Source organism: Neomonachus schauinslandi, chromosome 14, assembly GCF_002201575.2.
Source record: "Neomonachus schauinslandi chromosome 14, ASM220157v2, whole genome shotgun sequence".
NCBI lineage: Eukaryota > Metazoa > Chordata > Mammalia > Carnivora > Phocidae > Neomonachus > Neomonachus schauinslandi.
Genome location: NC_058416.1, coordinates 4,331,586 through 4,342,819, shown reverse-complemented (window position 1 = coordinate 4,342,819; position 11,234 = coordinate 4,331,586). Strand labels below are relative to the sequence as shown.

General features: G+C 35.8%; 1 protein-coding gene across 1 annotated transcript in view; it reads left to right on the top strand.

Moving 5' to 3' along the window:
• The window catches only part of ZNF407 (zinc finger protein 407), a 440,591-nt gene that overhangs the window by 32,345 nt on the left and 397,012 nt on the right, over positions 1-11,234 (top strand). The window contains exon 3 of the mRNA XM_021686162.2: positions 4,423-4,537. Coding sequence (XP_021541837.1) covers positions 4,423-4,537 — 115 coding nt within the window. The remainder of the gene's footprint in view (positions 1-4,422; positions 4,538-11,234) is intronic.

The window sequence follows — 11,234 nt, the reverse complement described above, 5'->3', positions numbered from 1 at the left end:
CTTATTATTAAAGCTATACTTTAAATTCATGCAGTTTTTGAAACTTAGTGCATGGTTACAAGGAGGAAGACAAAAGAGTATGAAACATTACTAGTTTAGGGAGATTAAAGATAGATAAAAGTTTTTCATTGAAGAAAGTAAGAGGGCAACCTGCATAAGATTAATCAGGGTAAATACAAACATTGTACTGTTGGTCCCAATTCTTCATGCAGTGGCACTGTTGTTGGGGAATAAATCCAAATACTGATTTCTTGGCGTTATTAATACCTCTGTCAGTACTGTGCTCACTTTATGGAGTGATCTGGCTTTTAGAAATCAGGCTTGTTCACATGTGTAGAAGGTATGTACTTTTTTAACATGCCCTCTAAAGGCAGATAAAAACTGAATAAAACTAAGAGGAAGATGCTAATGGACCTCTTTTTAGAATTCTTTATGCAACTGTCGGGTCAAGACATGTTGCTTATAATTGATGTGTCCATTACTTGAATTCTCTTGTAATTATAGTCAATAAGTCTTGTAAATGTGTTAAAGCTCACTAAAAGCATACAAATTCAAGAACAGAGTAAGGCTAATAATTTAAAATAATCAATGTAGGCATTTCAGCACTTAATTTCCCTTGTGTGTTGATAGCTGATCATTCTTAATCCATTAAGATTTATTTAGTCGTTTACAATGCAAAATAGGTTTGCACTGGTCACTTGTGCCATTTGAAAACGTCCACTAGGTTAAGTGCAGAATGTAGTCCATTAGTCTTCCTTGACTATATGTATTAATTGCATTTAAAATCAAGTTAATGTGGATGTGAAAGTGAGGTAACTATCAATATGTGACAAAGTAACCCTACTTATATAAGTTACATCATTGATTGTAACATTTAGTAAAAGTTAGCATACTTTTTAACATCTTCTGTTGGGCTTATCAGCAAGTACATTTTTATTGTGTTCCGAAGCACCACAAAGAGCCCCGCTCCTCCGGACACAATACTAGTCTGCCATTTCAGTTTTCAAGGCACTTTTTGGGGGACGTTGTCTCCCAGTTTTGATCCAGGGTTGTTGTTGTTTTTTTTTTTTTTCTTTTTTCCTTGGGCATCTTCAAATGAATTGCTTTTCTGATACTTTGCTTATGTCCATGAAGTAGTAATGCAGAGACTGTTATTAATGGTTAACTGGAAAAGGACTTACTCTTCCAATCCCTGTTTTCATATTTTGTGATTTACTGTATATTTTATGTCACCTTTTCTTCCCATCCTTAGCACGATAAAAGTGGCACTCTAAGAAATAAATGAGTTTTGGTTTTCAAGAATTGTAGGAAAAAAGCACCGCGGAGTCTTCCTGTGCCTTGGCTTGTGTGAAGTCATTAGCATGCGCAGAAAGGGCAGTGTTGCCTCTCCCCTTATATCAGGGGTGCGGAATCAGCTGTTCATTTTCTCTCCTCCATATTCTGTCGGCTAGAGCTTTCCTTTCCTAAGACATGGCTAGTGGATGTCATTAGACTAGAAGACTGTCAGAAGCCCTTCATTGGATGCTCTGAGCGCACGGGGTCACTTGTGCTCTCTGGAAATGTTCACAAGCAGGGAGATAGGGAGTTGTGTGACTTCACTGAAAAAGTCTCATGTGAGGGCTGGTAGTGTTTAACTTAATATGCATCTGACAGTTTAGAAGCTGAATCCACTTGAGAAGAGAGGGTGAGGAGAGTTGGTCCGTTGATTCCAAGCCTAGGGAGGGCCTGGGCTCTGCTCTGTTCACTCTTCATCCCCACGCCCCACACAGAGTGGGTTCAAGGTGTTACTTAGTGAATGAATGAGTGAAGGACAGAATGAAGTGGTCAGCGGTTAGGGAGGGTTGTAGCATCGAGGCTGTTGTGGAGAAGCATTAGGTGATGGGTTCTATATACTCTTTAAGACCTACAGTTTGAAGGTCATTTTTCTTAATGTTCACCTCACAACCATGTATGCATAGCAATTAGCCATGAATGATGGTGAGGAATGGCTGTTGTAGGTCTGACTGAAGACTTAGTTTTAAAAATCTTTGGAATTCTTTTGGTAAAATTGTAAGGTGCCAGAAAGCCTAGAGAGTGTTTTTGGTTTTTTCCCTTTCAAAAAACCTCAGAGGCCAGATTAAAAGAAGAAAACCTACTGTGGATAATGCTGTACCCAGGAATGAAACTATTTAAAATAATATTGACAGTTTATAATAATCACGATACACTTGCAAGGAAGATAAATTTAGAAATACGTGGCTTTACAAATTTTGCCTTATAAACAGTATGCCTGGATTCATTTTGGGATGTGCCTAGCAGGCTTAAAACTGGAAACATTATTAGAAAAAAGAGGACCTTTTTTTTCCCCCCCCCCTTATGCAGGAAAGTATTATCTCCACTTCCTGGAATTTTTATGGCACAGAAAGGAGATGTTAACACAGTCTGTTCTGAATATATGATGTGAAAAATAGTCAGGACCTCCTGATTTCTGCGCGAAAGCAGTCAACAGAATAACTCATTTATGTGTTGTCAACACACTAGCAGACTAGCAGTGAGGAACTAGAACTTTCCACTGAGGAGCCACGTGGAGTAACGTGAAAGGTCTGCACCCAGGCCGTGGCACCTGCGCTCACACACGAGGGACTCAGCTCAGTGGCAGTGTAGGGGGACCCTGAGGAAAACCTACATCCACAGGAGATTTGAGATGCTTTCACCAAGACTGTAATGCAAATGTTGAGGGCTTTATTTTCTTTGGAGTCCTGATGTTATTGTTAATTAATAATTTCCTAATTGCCTTATTACCTTTAATGCATTTCAATTTAAAGTGCAGGTAAATTGGTTCTCTCACTCTTTTGTTTTCTATGTCCCTTTATAGAATTCTGTGTCGAGATGAAGTGTTTCCAGGTAGTGATAGGCTTAGTTTTATCAGAATCATTTAAATAAACTGTAGTTTCTAATGTGATTGATAGAATGTGATTGCTGTAAGCTGCAGTCTCAACCTGCTTTTGACATTTAAACATATAAAGCTGACTAGATATAACCATTCAGGTGCTAAATGTATTTTACATCTACTTCTAACAGTAGAAATGGAAGTATTAAGAGATCTGGCTTCATTGTCATTGAACTGTGAAATATTCAACCTTGTCTGCCCGTGCTTAGTACTGTTGACTTTTTTATTTCTGTTAGAAGATTAAAATTAAATGCTTCACTTTTTTTGTCAGCTTTTGGGAATTAAATTGAAATTTAAGACTCTAAAATTTTTTACTGAGTGCTTCAATTTCAACAAAGTATTCTTGGAGGATTATTTTTTTCAAGGACACTGCACAAAGGTTCATTGATCAAATATGATTTATTGCAATTTTTTTTATTTGAGCTCTTCTTTGTATATTTATTGAAGTTCACATATATCATATTCTGTCTAACTATATTAGAAGAGGTATTTCACCAAATAGGTACTAAACATGATACGAAGGATCTGGAAACATATTGTAGTGATTTTAGACTGTGATTTTTATGATTTTGATTTATTTGAGGATTTAGTGGTTAGAAAATTGAAAAATGGTATAATATACATGTTGCACTTAAAGGAATGTTGCTTCTCATTAATGTGGGTACTGATTATCTGCTAGTAACTGTGTTCCAGTTACAATCTATCTATTCCTGACACTAGGTTTGTTGATGCTGAAGTTATTTTGTTTTCTCATATTTGAGTATAGTTTAATCTTTGTGAAATTTAAAAAAAAAAATTTTGGTACTGTGCTTTTTATGTTGAAATATTTGTTCTTGAAATCAATAAATAAAATGTCAGTACTGCTGGTTTGCAGAATCATCACAGATTTTTGACTATAAAATGATCATAAAAGCAAATAACTTATCCATTGTATATTCTTACATTGTGTGCTATTAAAATAGTAACGTAGTGAATCATTTGGGATAAATGTCAGAAAAAAAATCTGAAATGCCTTTCTTAATGTGAGTAAATTCAAAGCTGCAGAAATATGAGGAAGGGAGCTGGCCACTGAGAAATTTATTTGATGATGAATGTACTTTATAAAATATCAGCTACTCTGTATGCATTTGTTTTTATAATGCTCCATTTTACATGTTGAATGACTTTAAAAGATATTTTTGCAAATTGTTAGAAAATATTTAAAATTCTTTAGTTCATCTTACCTACTTAGTACTGCTCAACTGTATCACTTTTGACTTTAAATCTTAGAAATGTTACTGCAAGTTAGGAACACTCACTGAAACAAAGTCTTCTTTGGCGGAATAATTATGGAATGCAGGTCTATTCAAGTTAGAAAGGAATGCAGGTATTCCATTTTGGGGCCAGAAATTTCTAAACAGATGAAAAGTATGATTTAAGATCTAGGCCTCTTTTTAAACTATCAGTAATGTATTATTCAAATTCAAATCATATTTTATGTTAAATTTACTTAGGATCAAAACCATTCAAGTGCAAGATATGCCATTTTGCAACAGCTCAGCTTGGTGATGCCAGAAACCATGTCAAAAGGCACCTTGGGATGAGGGAATACAAGTGTCACGTCTGTGGGTGAGTAAATTGAAACCATCTCTACCGTGGTGAACCAGGAAGCATGTGCACGATAGCCATTGTTTCAGAATTCAAAACTGATATGAGTAAGAGTGGCTAAAATTATGCATGCGTATCCTCCTTTCCATTGTTATGGTAAATTCCTTAAATACAGTTATGACATTCTTCTCCCACTTCTAATCCTCTACTGAAGATGAGCAATTTTATGGGCTACAAGGTCAATTTGAACCTGTAATCTGTAAATTGACTAAATTATAGGATGTTCATTCACATTGCCAGAGAGAACTGTAAATTCCATTTAAAGACATTTAAAAAAATATATAATACAGCTTTAGGAGTATATAAGTGTGGTTTTTTTTTTTTTTTTTCTTTTGCTATACTGCTTTAATTTTAATCGTATTAATGGCTCTTTGGATAGACTGGACATACTCCATAAGGAGAAAGGCAGAAAAAGATTTAATTTCAGATGGCTGGTTACTGATTGCTACAGAGATGAAGCTTAAATAAACAGTGTATAATGTATGTTTTTGTGTAACTTTATTTCAAAACTTGCTGTTTTCCATTTTTAGTTAACGGCTCTTCCTCTAAAGAACCATTCTCGGTGTTAAACTGTCACTCAGATGTGTTGCATTTAATAGGAAGCCCTGAGATGCCTTAATGCACAACTAATTAATTTAGCAGAAATGTTTAAAAGGTTTTAAAATGCCACGACATCTATGGTATATCACAGGACATTCAAAGCTGGATTTTAATACCCTACCTCTGATTAAAAATATATTTTAATGCTATTAATCTAGAGAAGTTAGCGCGGAAGTGCATCGTATGAAAACACTTTCTGTGAAACCTGAGAAACCTGCAGTTCTTATGGCTGATTCCCTAAGTACTGCAGGTTCAATTCAGTTATGCAATGTGCACACGTTATGGTAGGTTTCCTTTTTTAGGGGAAGATTCTTCTGGTTGGTACTACCGAGTAAAATATCTTTTAAGTCAAAAACAGTTTCTGTCTTGTTGGACAGTACATTTTATTCCAGGATGTCGTTGCATTTTTTGACCCTTAAGATAGTTTTACAAATAACTTTGCAAGCAGTTTTATTAACCATGGTCTGTGATTTATTCATTGGCAGAATTGATGGTTCAGTGACTTGCAGCTAAAGTAAATGAAGATGAACCTTTGCCCTAAAGCCCCCTGAAGATCAGTGGGAGAATGAGTTTTGTTGCTACTGATTTTAGCTGCGAGGGTCGAGTGCCAAATGGTTCATTTTAATTGCTCTAGGCCTTGGAATTTTAAAAGATACCTCATTTATTGTTTTTTACCATATGAGTTATAGGAAAGAGGAAGGGCCTGACTCCAGCGGACATTTGCTGTTAGGGGGCAATCAGCAGTTTCTTCCTCATTTCTTCAAAATAATTAAGCAGCTTTTGCATGCTCTATTATTAGAAATCTAATTCCATCCATCCATTTTTTTTTTTTTTTTTTTTTTAATTAGGGTTACTAAGTCTGGGGAAGGAGAAGAGGAAACTTTATCAGAGAACAGTTTCTGGCATAGGTGGAGTCAAAAACAACACATGATCGATTGGCTTTGATTGTCCAATTTAAATAGCACACACTTTGCCTAGCTCACCGCTTACCACACACCACTGAAGTGTCACACCAGTGGTTTACATATTTGGTTCCCAAGATAAAGAATTATAAATACAGAGAGATATATTGAGTTTCATACTGCTGTCCTAGAGGTCTGCGTGTGTGTGTGCACGGAGAGAAAGCAATCTAGATTTCAAAATTGTATCTTTTAGCATTATGGTAGTCATTGAATCTTACCTGACTTTGAAATAATAGTTCTCTTAATTTTTTTAGGTGGAATTTGATTTAAAAGTGATGTAACGATAATTTGCATAGGGTAGATATTTTCACAGTGAAGCTAAAAGTTCTGAAGGATTGCAGTAAATCGAAGAAGGCCTTTTGGTCTCTGGAGTTGAAACAGAACAGTAATGAGTTAGAACCCTTTAATGGTAAAGAAAAAATTTGATAGGGCATCTGTATTTCGTGTGTTTTGAAGGGATAGGGCAATATGTAGGTTAAAAGCTAAAGTGAGAAACATAGAAGAAAGCAAGAATTGGCTATCAGGTTCGTGGCGGTAGAGAGCGTTGGTACATTAACATTAGTGACAATGTCAATTCATTATCATTGATGGCTAAATAATCCTAGAAATGCTCAGTGGACCTATTAGTTCCTGAGCATAAGCAGCTCATGCTGCGTTTCTTCATTAGCTTTCATCGCTATAAATTTTACCTTTTAAAAAAATCATGCTTTAAAAGGTGACGTGATCTTTCAGGAACATTAACTCTATAATTTTGTCACAAACAGAAGGTCCTGCACTGTGTTTTTCTTTCTGCAGTAGTCAGTACCTTCATCTCTGCCCCTTAGGATTTTATGAATAACCTTTTCATTACTTGAGTTGCAAGAGATAAACTGTTCTTCAAAGAGTTCTGATTGAGTAATAATGTATAGAAATAACGGAGCAGGCACATTTTAAAAATGAAATTAATGCTCACACTGTTATATTATTTTGTCTTAGTAACCTCTTGCTTTTCTTGAAAAAAACCTCATTTTATAGTGAAATTGATGAAAATGACAGTACGTTTTGTTGAATTGAGCTCAATATTAATGGTTTAGATTACTTGTAATTGACTTGTTTTTCCTATCTTTATATACGAAGGATGTAGATGCTCATCAACTATGTATCTTGAATACTTTTACTGAGGCTTAGTTTGACTTGTGCATTAGCTACTCCCTTAACAAAGACTACCTTTTAAACTTTTACTTCAGTTGTTTGGACCCACACTGATTTTCTTTTATCTTAAAATTGAGCTTAAAGATTCATTTTCTCCACTTCATCGGCAAATCCTAGCTACGGTATATCATGGATTTAAGTTAGTTTGTAAAGCATCTGAATGTGTTAGATGTCTAATTCCTGTCAGGTAGCTAGGGTTCAGAATTCAGGATTTCACTTGTGTTTACCCATGCTTTATGTGCTCATGTTGCCGTAAAAATTTCAGAAATGTGTTGCTTTGCAATTCCTGTTTTAAGAGCCTGTTATTGATAACTTCATTTAAAAAGCCTTTGATTTTACTTTCACTTTTAGGACGAGCAGTTTTTGAAAAGTACAGTTTCCTAAATGTGATCTCAGGAGGAATTTTATACAATATAGGTGTATTTATAGTGAGCACTTAATGGGCAGTTCATATGAACAAGTGCTGTGGGTCTGACATGGGGCGAGTGGGGTGAGAATAAGAATAATAGAAAGCATCTTGATACACAAGTTAATAATTTTGTTGGGAACATATGCTTAAAAAATAGGTTAAACACACATTTTTACTAGATTAATGTCTACTAAAAAAATAACTTGAAATTTCAGTGGCTTACAGATACCATGTTTTGTTAGATCTTTTTAAATTTAACTCTCTCTCTTTGTATATGCATATACTTAATAGTAAATGTAATACTGTCAGTAATAAATAGTAATGATGCAGTGCTGTGCCTTGGTGTACACCTTAATTAACGTGCACTTTGTTGTTGGTCTCCTGGTGTCAGGAGGTTGTTCATCTCCTGTTTGTTATCCCCATTGTACAGATGGTAAACTTGAGATTAAAAGTGTTTTTAGGGATGGACTCAAATTATGCAGTAGTAATGGTAGACCACTGTTTTCCTTCCTTTTAACTGTCCCTTTTTTTTTTTTTTAATTTCTCTGCTTTTTGCAATATCTGTTATTTTGCTTACTGACTTTAATTTGTACTTATTTTTTTCTCTCTAGGTTGTTTGCATCAGAATGTAGTAACTGTAACTTACCTCCTTCCAGCCCCTAGCCACTTCTGTTTTCTGCTTTTAAAAAACTTGCTTGCATGGTATTTTCCTTTAACATTGTGGTATTCAGTTTGTTTTTGTATCTCTTTCTCTGTTCCACTTTTCTCATATTAGAGCATTGTTTTAAATGATTTTGTTACTCTTCTCCACTGTTCTTTATGTGTTGGTAATTTATTGCACTTGGGTGATTACAAATTGAACATGGTATAATAGAATTAGGTGCCTAGACAGATGAAGATATTGTCTTTTCATTAGGACAAGAGGGGTAAAAATTGATGAGTTTAGGTTACTGTTTTTGTTTTTCATGGCCACTTACTTAAAAAATAAAAAAAAAGAGAGTCAGTAGCAAACTAGTAAGTGGCCTGTGATCTGCATAAACCTCAGAGGTGCTAGCTGGGTGCTGCCTGCCGCTCTTCACAGGGATGCCAGGACGCCTGGTCTGGGGATTGGGTGATTTTTCTGATTGGCTTCCTGTGTGTCTGGTCTTGAATCTTGTGTGTAGAGTTCAGTAGTTGCATAGAACTTACCGAATCGGGAGAGAATAAGGGCATTTTCTCAATCTGTCACCTCCGGGTTCATGGAAAGATTCTAGACATTTTCTATTGTGTATTAATGTGCTTATGAGCTGTTTATTCTTATTTGGTTTAAGAAACCTTAAATAGAAAGTTACTAATGCAGTGAAACTCTTTGTGTGTGTGTGTGTGTGTGTGTGTGTGGCATTACCTAGTTTTTGTGCATTAGAAGGGATCTCTATGTAGATGATTATAATGTCACTTTCTGACCTTTGCAGCTTGAATAATTGTAAATCATTGCTTCATAATGTGTCAGAGAATGTCTGTACTAGGCAATTAAATGGCAGAATATAATAGACCAAATTATTGCCTGTCATGTTTTCAACAACACAGTTAGTATTTGAGTTACACTTAATCATTACGTGCATTAGCAACTTCATTGGAATCCAGCTTCAGGCTGAGCATGAAATACATTACATTATTTAAACCTCTAATGGTACAAGTCATTTATTTGTGGTGAAGTGTACAACACGCAGAGTTTCATAAAACAAGGAACACTTGAGAGCTTAATTTATCCAAATCTAAGTCTAAATGCAGATAAACACAAGTGGCAAAAATTAGTAATTTTTATAGGCTGGAAATATTTAAAAATACATGGTTGTGGGTAATTGTAGGCAGCAGGAATAAATTAAAATCACTATTTTTAGTCTGTTCTGAGAACTAAAGCTGTGTATACCTAAATCATTAAAAGCACCCTGGAATTGCATTTTAGCTGAACAATTAATTACACCCATCATATCTACAGATGTATCCAAATAAAATAAGCATTTGGTTTGGGCTGGTTGTTTTGGCTAAAGAGTTATAGATAGAAAACGTTTGTTTTATGCTGTGGCATGAATTATGCTTGTAACAATGTAAAATGCAGCATCTCTCAGTTTTGTAAAAAATTTAAATTAACATTCATATACTCATTATAAAGGGTATATTACATATTTTATCTATATAATATTTTAAAGCTTTCTGTTTAATGATATATTTTTGCCTTTAGTTTGAAATTTAGAAATGCCACGTAGTGATTACTGTCTCTCTTCCTGTCAGTGAGGAATACAAAATTAACATTGTTAGTTTATCCCTCTGGTGCTCAAGTCCTTGAAATACCACTTAGTGAATGAACATTGTTTTATATATTTTATATACAAATCACTTTGTAATCTGAACGTCTAAAAGATATCTTAGTTATAATAATAAAGTAAAAAGCACTCTTTCTCAGATACGATTTCTGAGGTATTTTACAATGAACTCTTGTAAATCCAGGAGAGACTTGGGGTAAGATTAGGACAGTGGAGGAGAGACAGAAGGAGGCTGTGTCTCCTTATGGTAGGGGACTTTGCCACCACCACACCCTGTTCTCAGATTTGTAGTGGTGTTTTCTTGAATTTTTGTCATGGAAGAGTGAGGCATAGGTTTATTTCAAGGCAGTATGTATGATCAACCTGTAACGAAATAGAGCACATTGTCATGTCTTGGTGTTGTAGTTGCAAACACTGGCCTAAGATCTTTTCCAGTGAAAAATTCATATCTCAGTGACTTAAAGTCATTTTTGCTTTATTTTTATTTTAAAATGGTTTTGTGGCGATTTTAAAATCCAGTTGTGGAATCTTAGGATTCTTTAGCTCTCCTGATCCATACAGTAGAATATAGGGAGGGCTGGGGGAGCCAGTCTTCTGGGTTTCCTTTGCCTGTCCTATGATTTGTGTGTGTGTGTGGGGGGGGGGGCGGGGTGTTAACCTGTTTTCTCCTTCCCTCTTCCTGCTCATGTGTTTCTGAAAGTCCTTTACTTTCTGGAGGGTTTTGGTCTTTGATTTGTCTAAGACTGAGTATAGGAGGTGTTGGAAATGTAAATAGGAGGGAAGCATAGCCCCTGATTCAGGGACTCACTTGTTTCCTGTTGGGCACATTCTTGAGAGTTTCCTCTCTGTGCAGACCCGGTGACCTGCCAGTGCAGGGGCCTTGCAGTCATGTGCTCCAAGGAGGACGGACAGACAGGAAGAGGGACACACTGTAGGAGTAAGAGCAAGGACAGTGGTCCACGGGGAGTGCTTGGGAGCAGCAGGAAAAGCTTCCTTGAGAGGTTATGTTTGAGTTGGGTCTTAAAGGATGAGGAGGTATTCACAAGGCTGATTTGGACCTTTTTAGTAGATGGAGCAAAAGAGCAAAAGTAGTGAAGAATAGAATGGTGCAACATATTAACGCTGCAGGAAATTCCTGGTGGATAAGTGGCTGGTGGGGTGAGTTGGGAGATTTTTAAAAAATGTTGAATAAA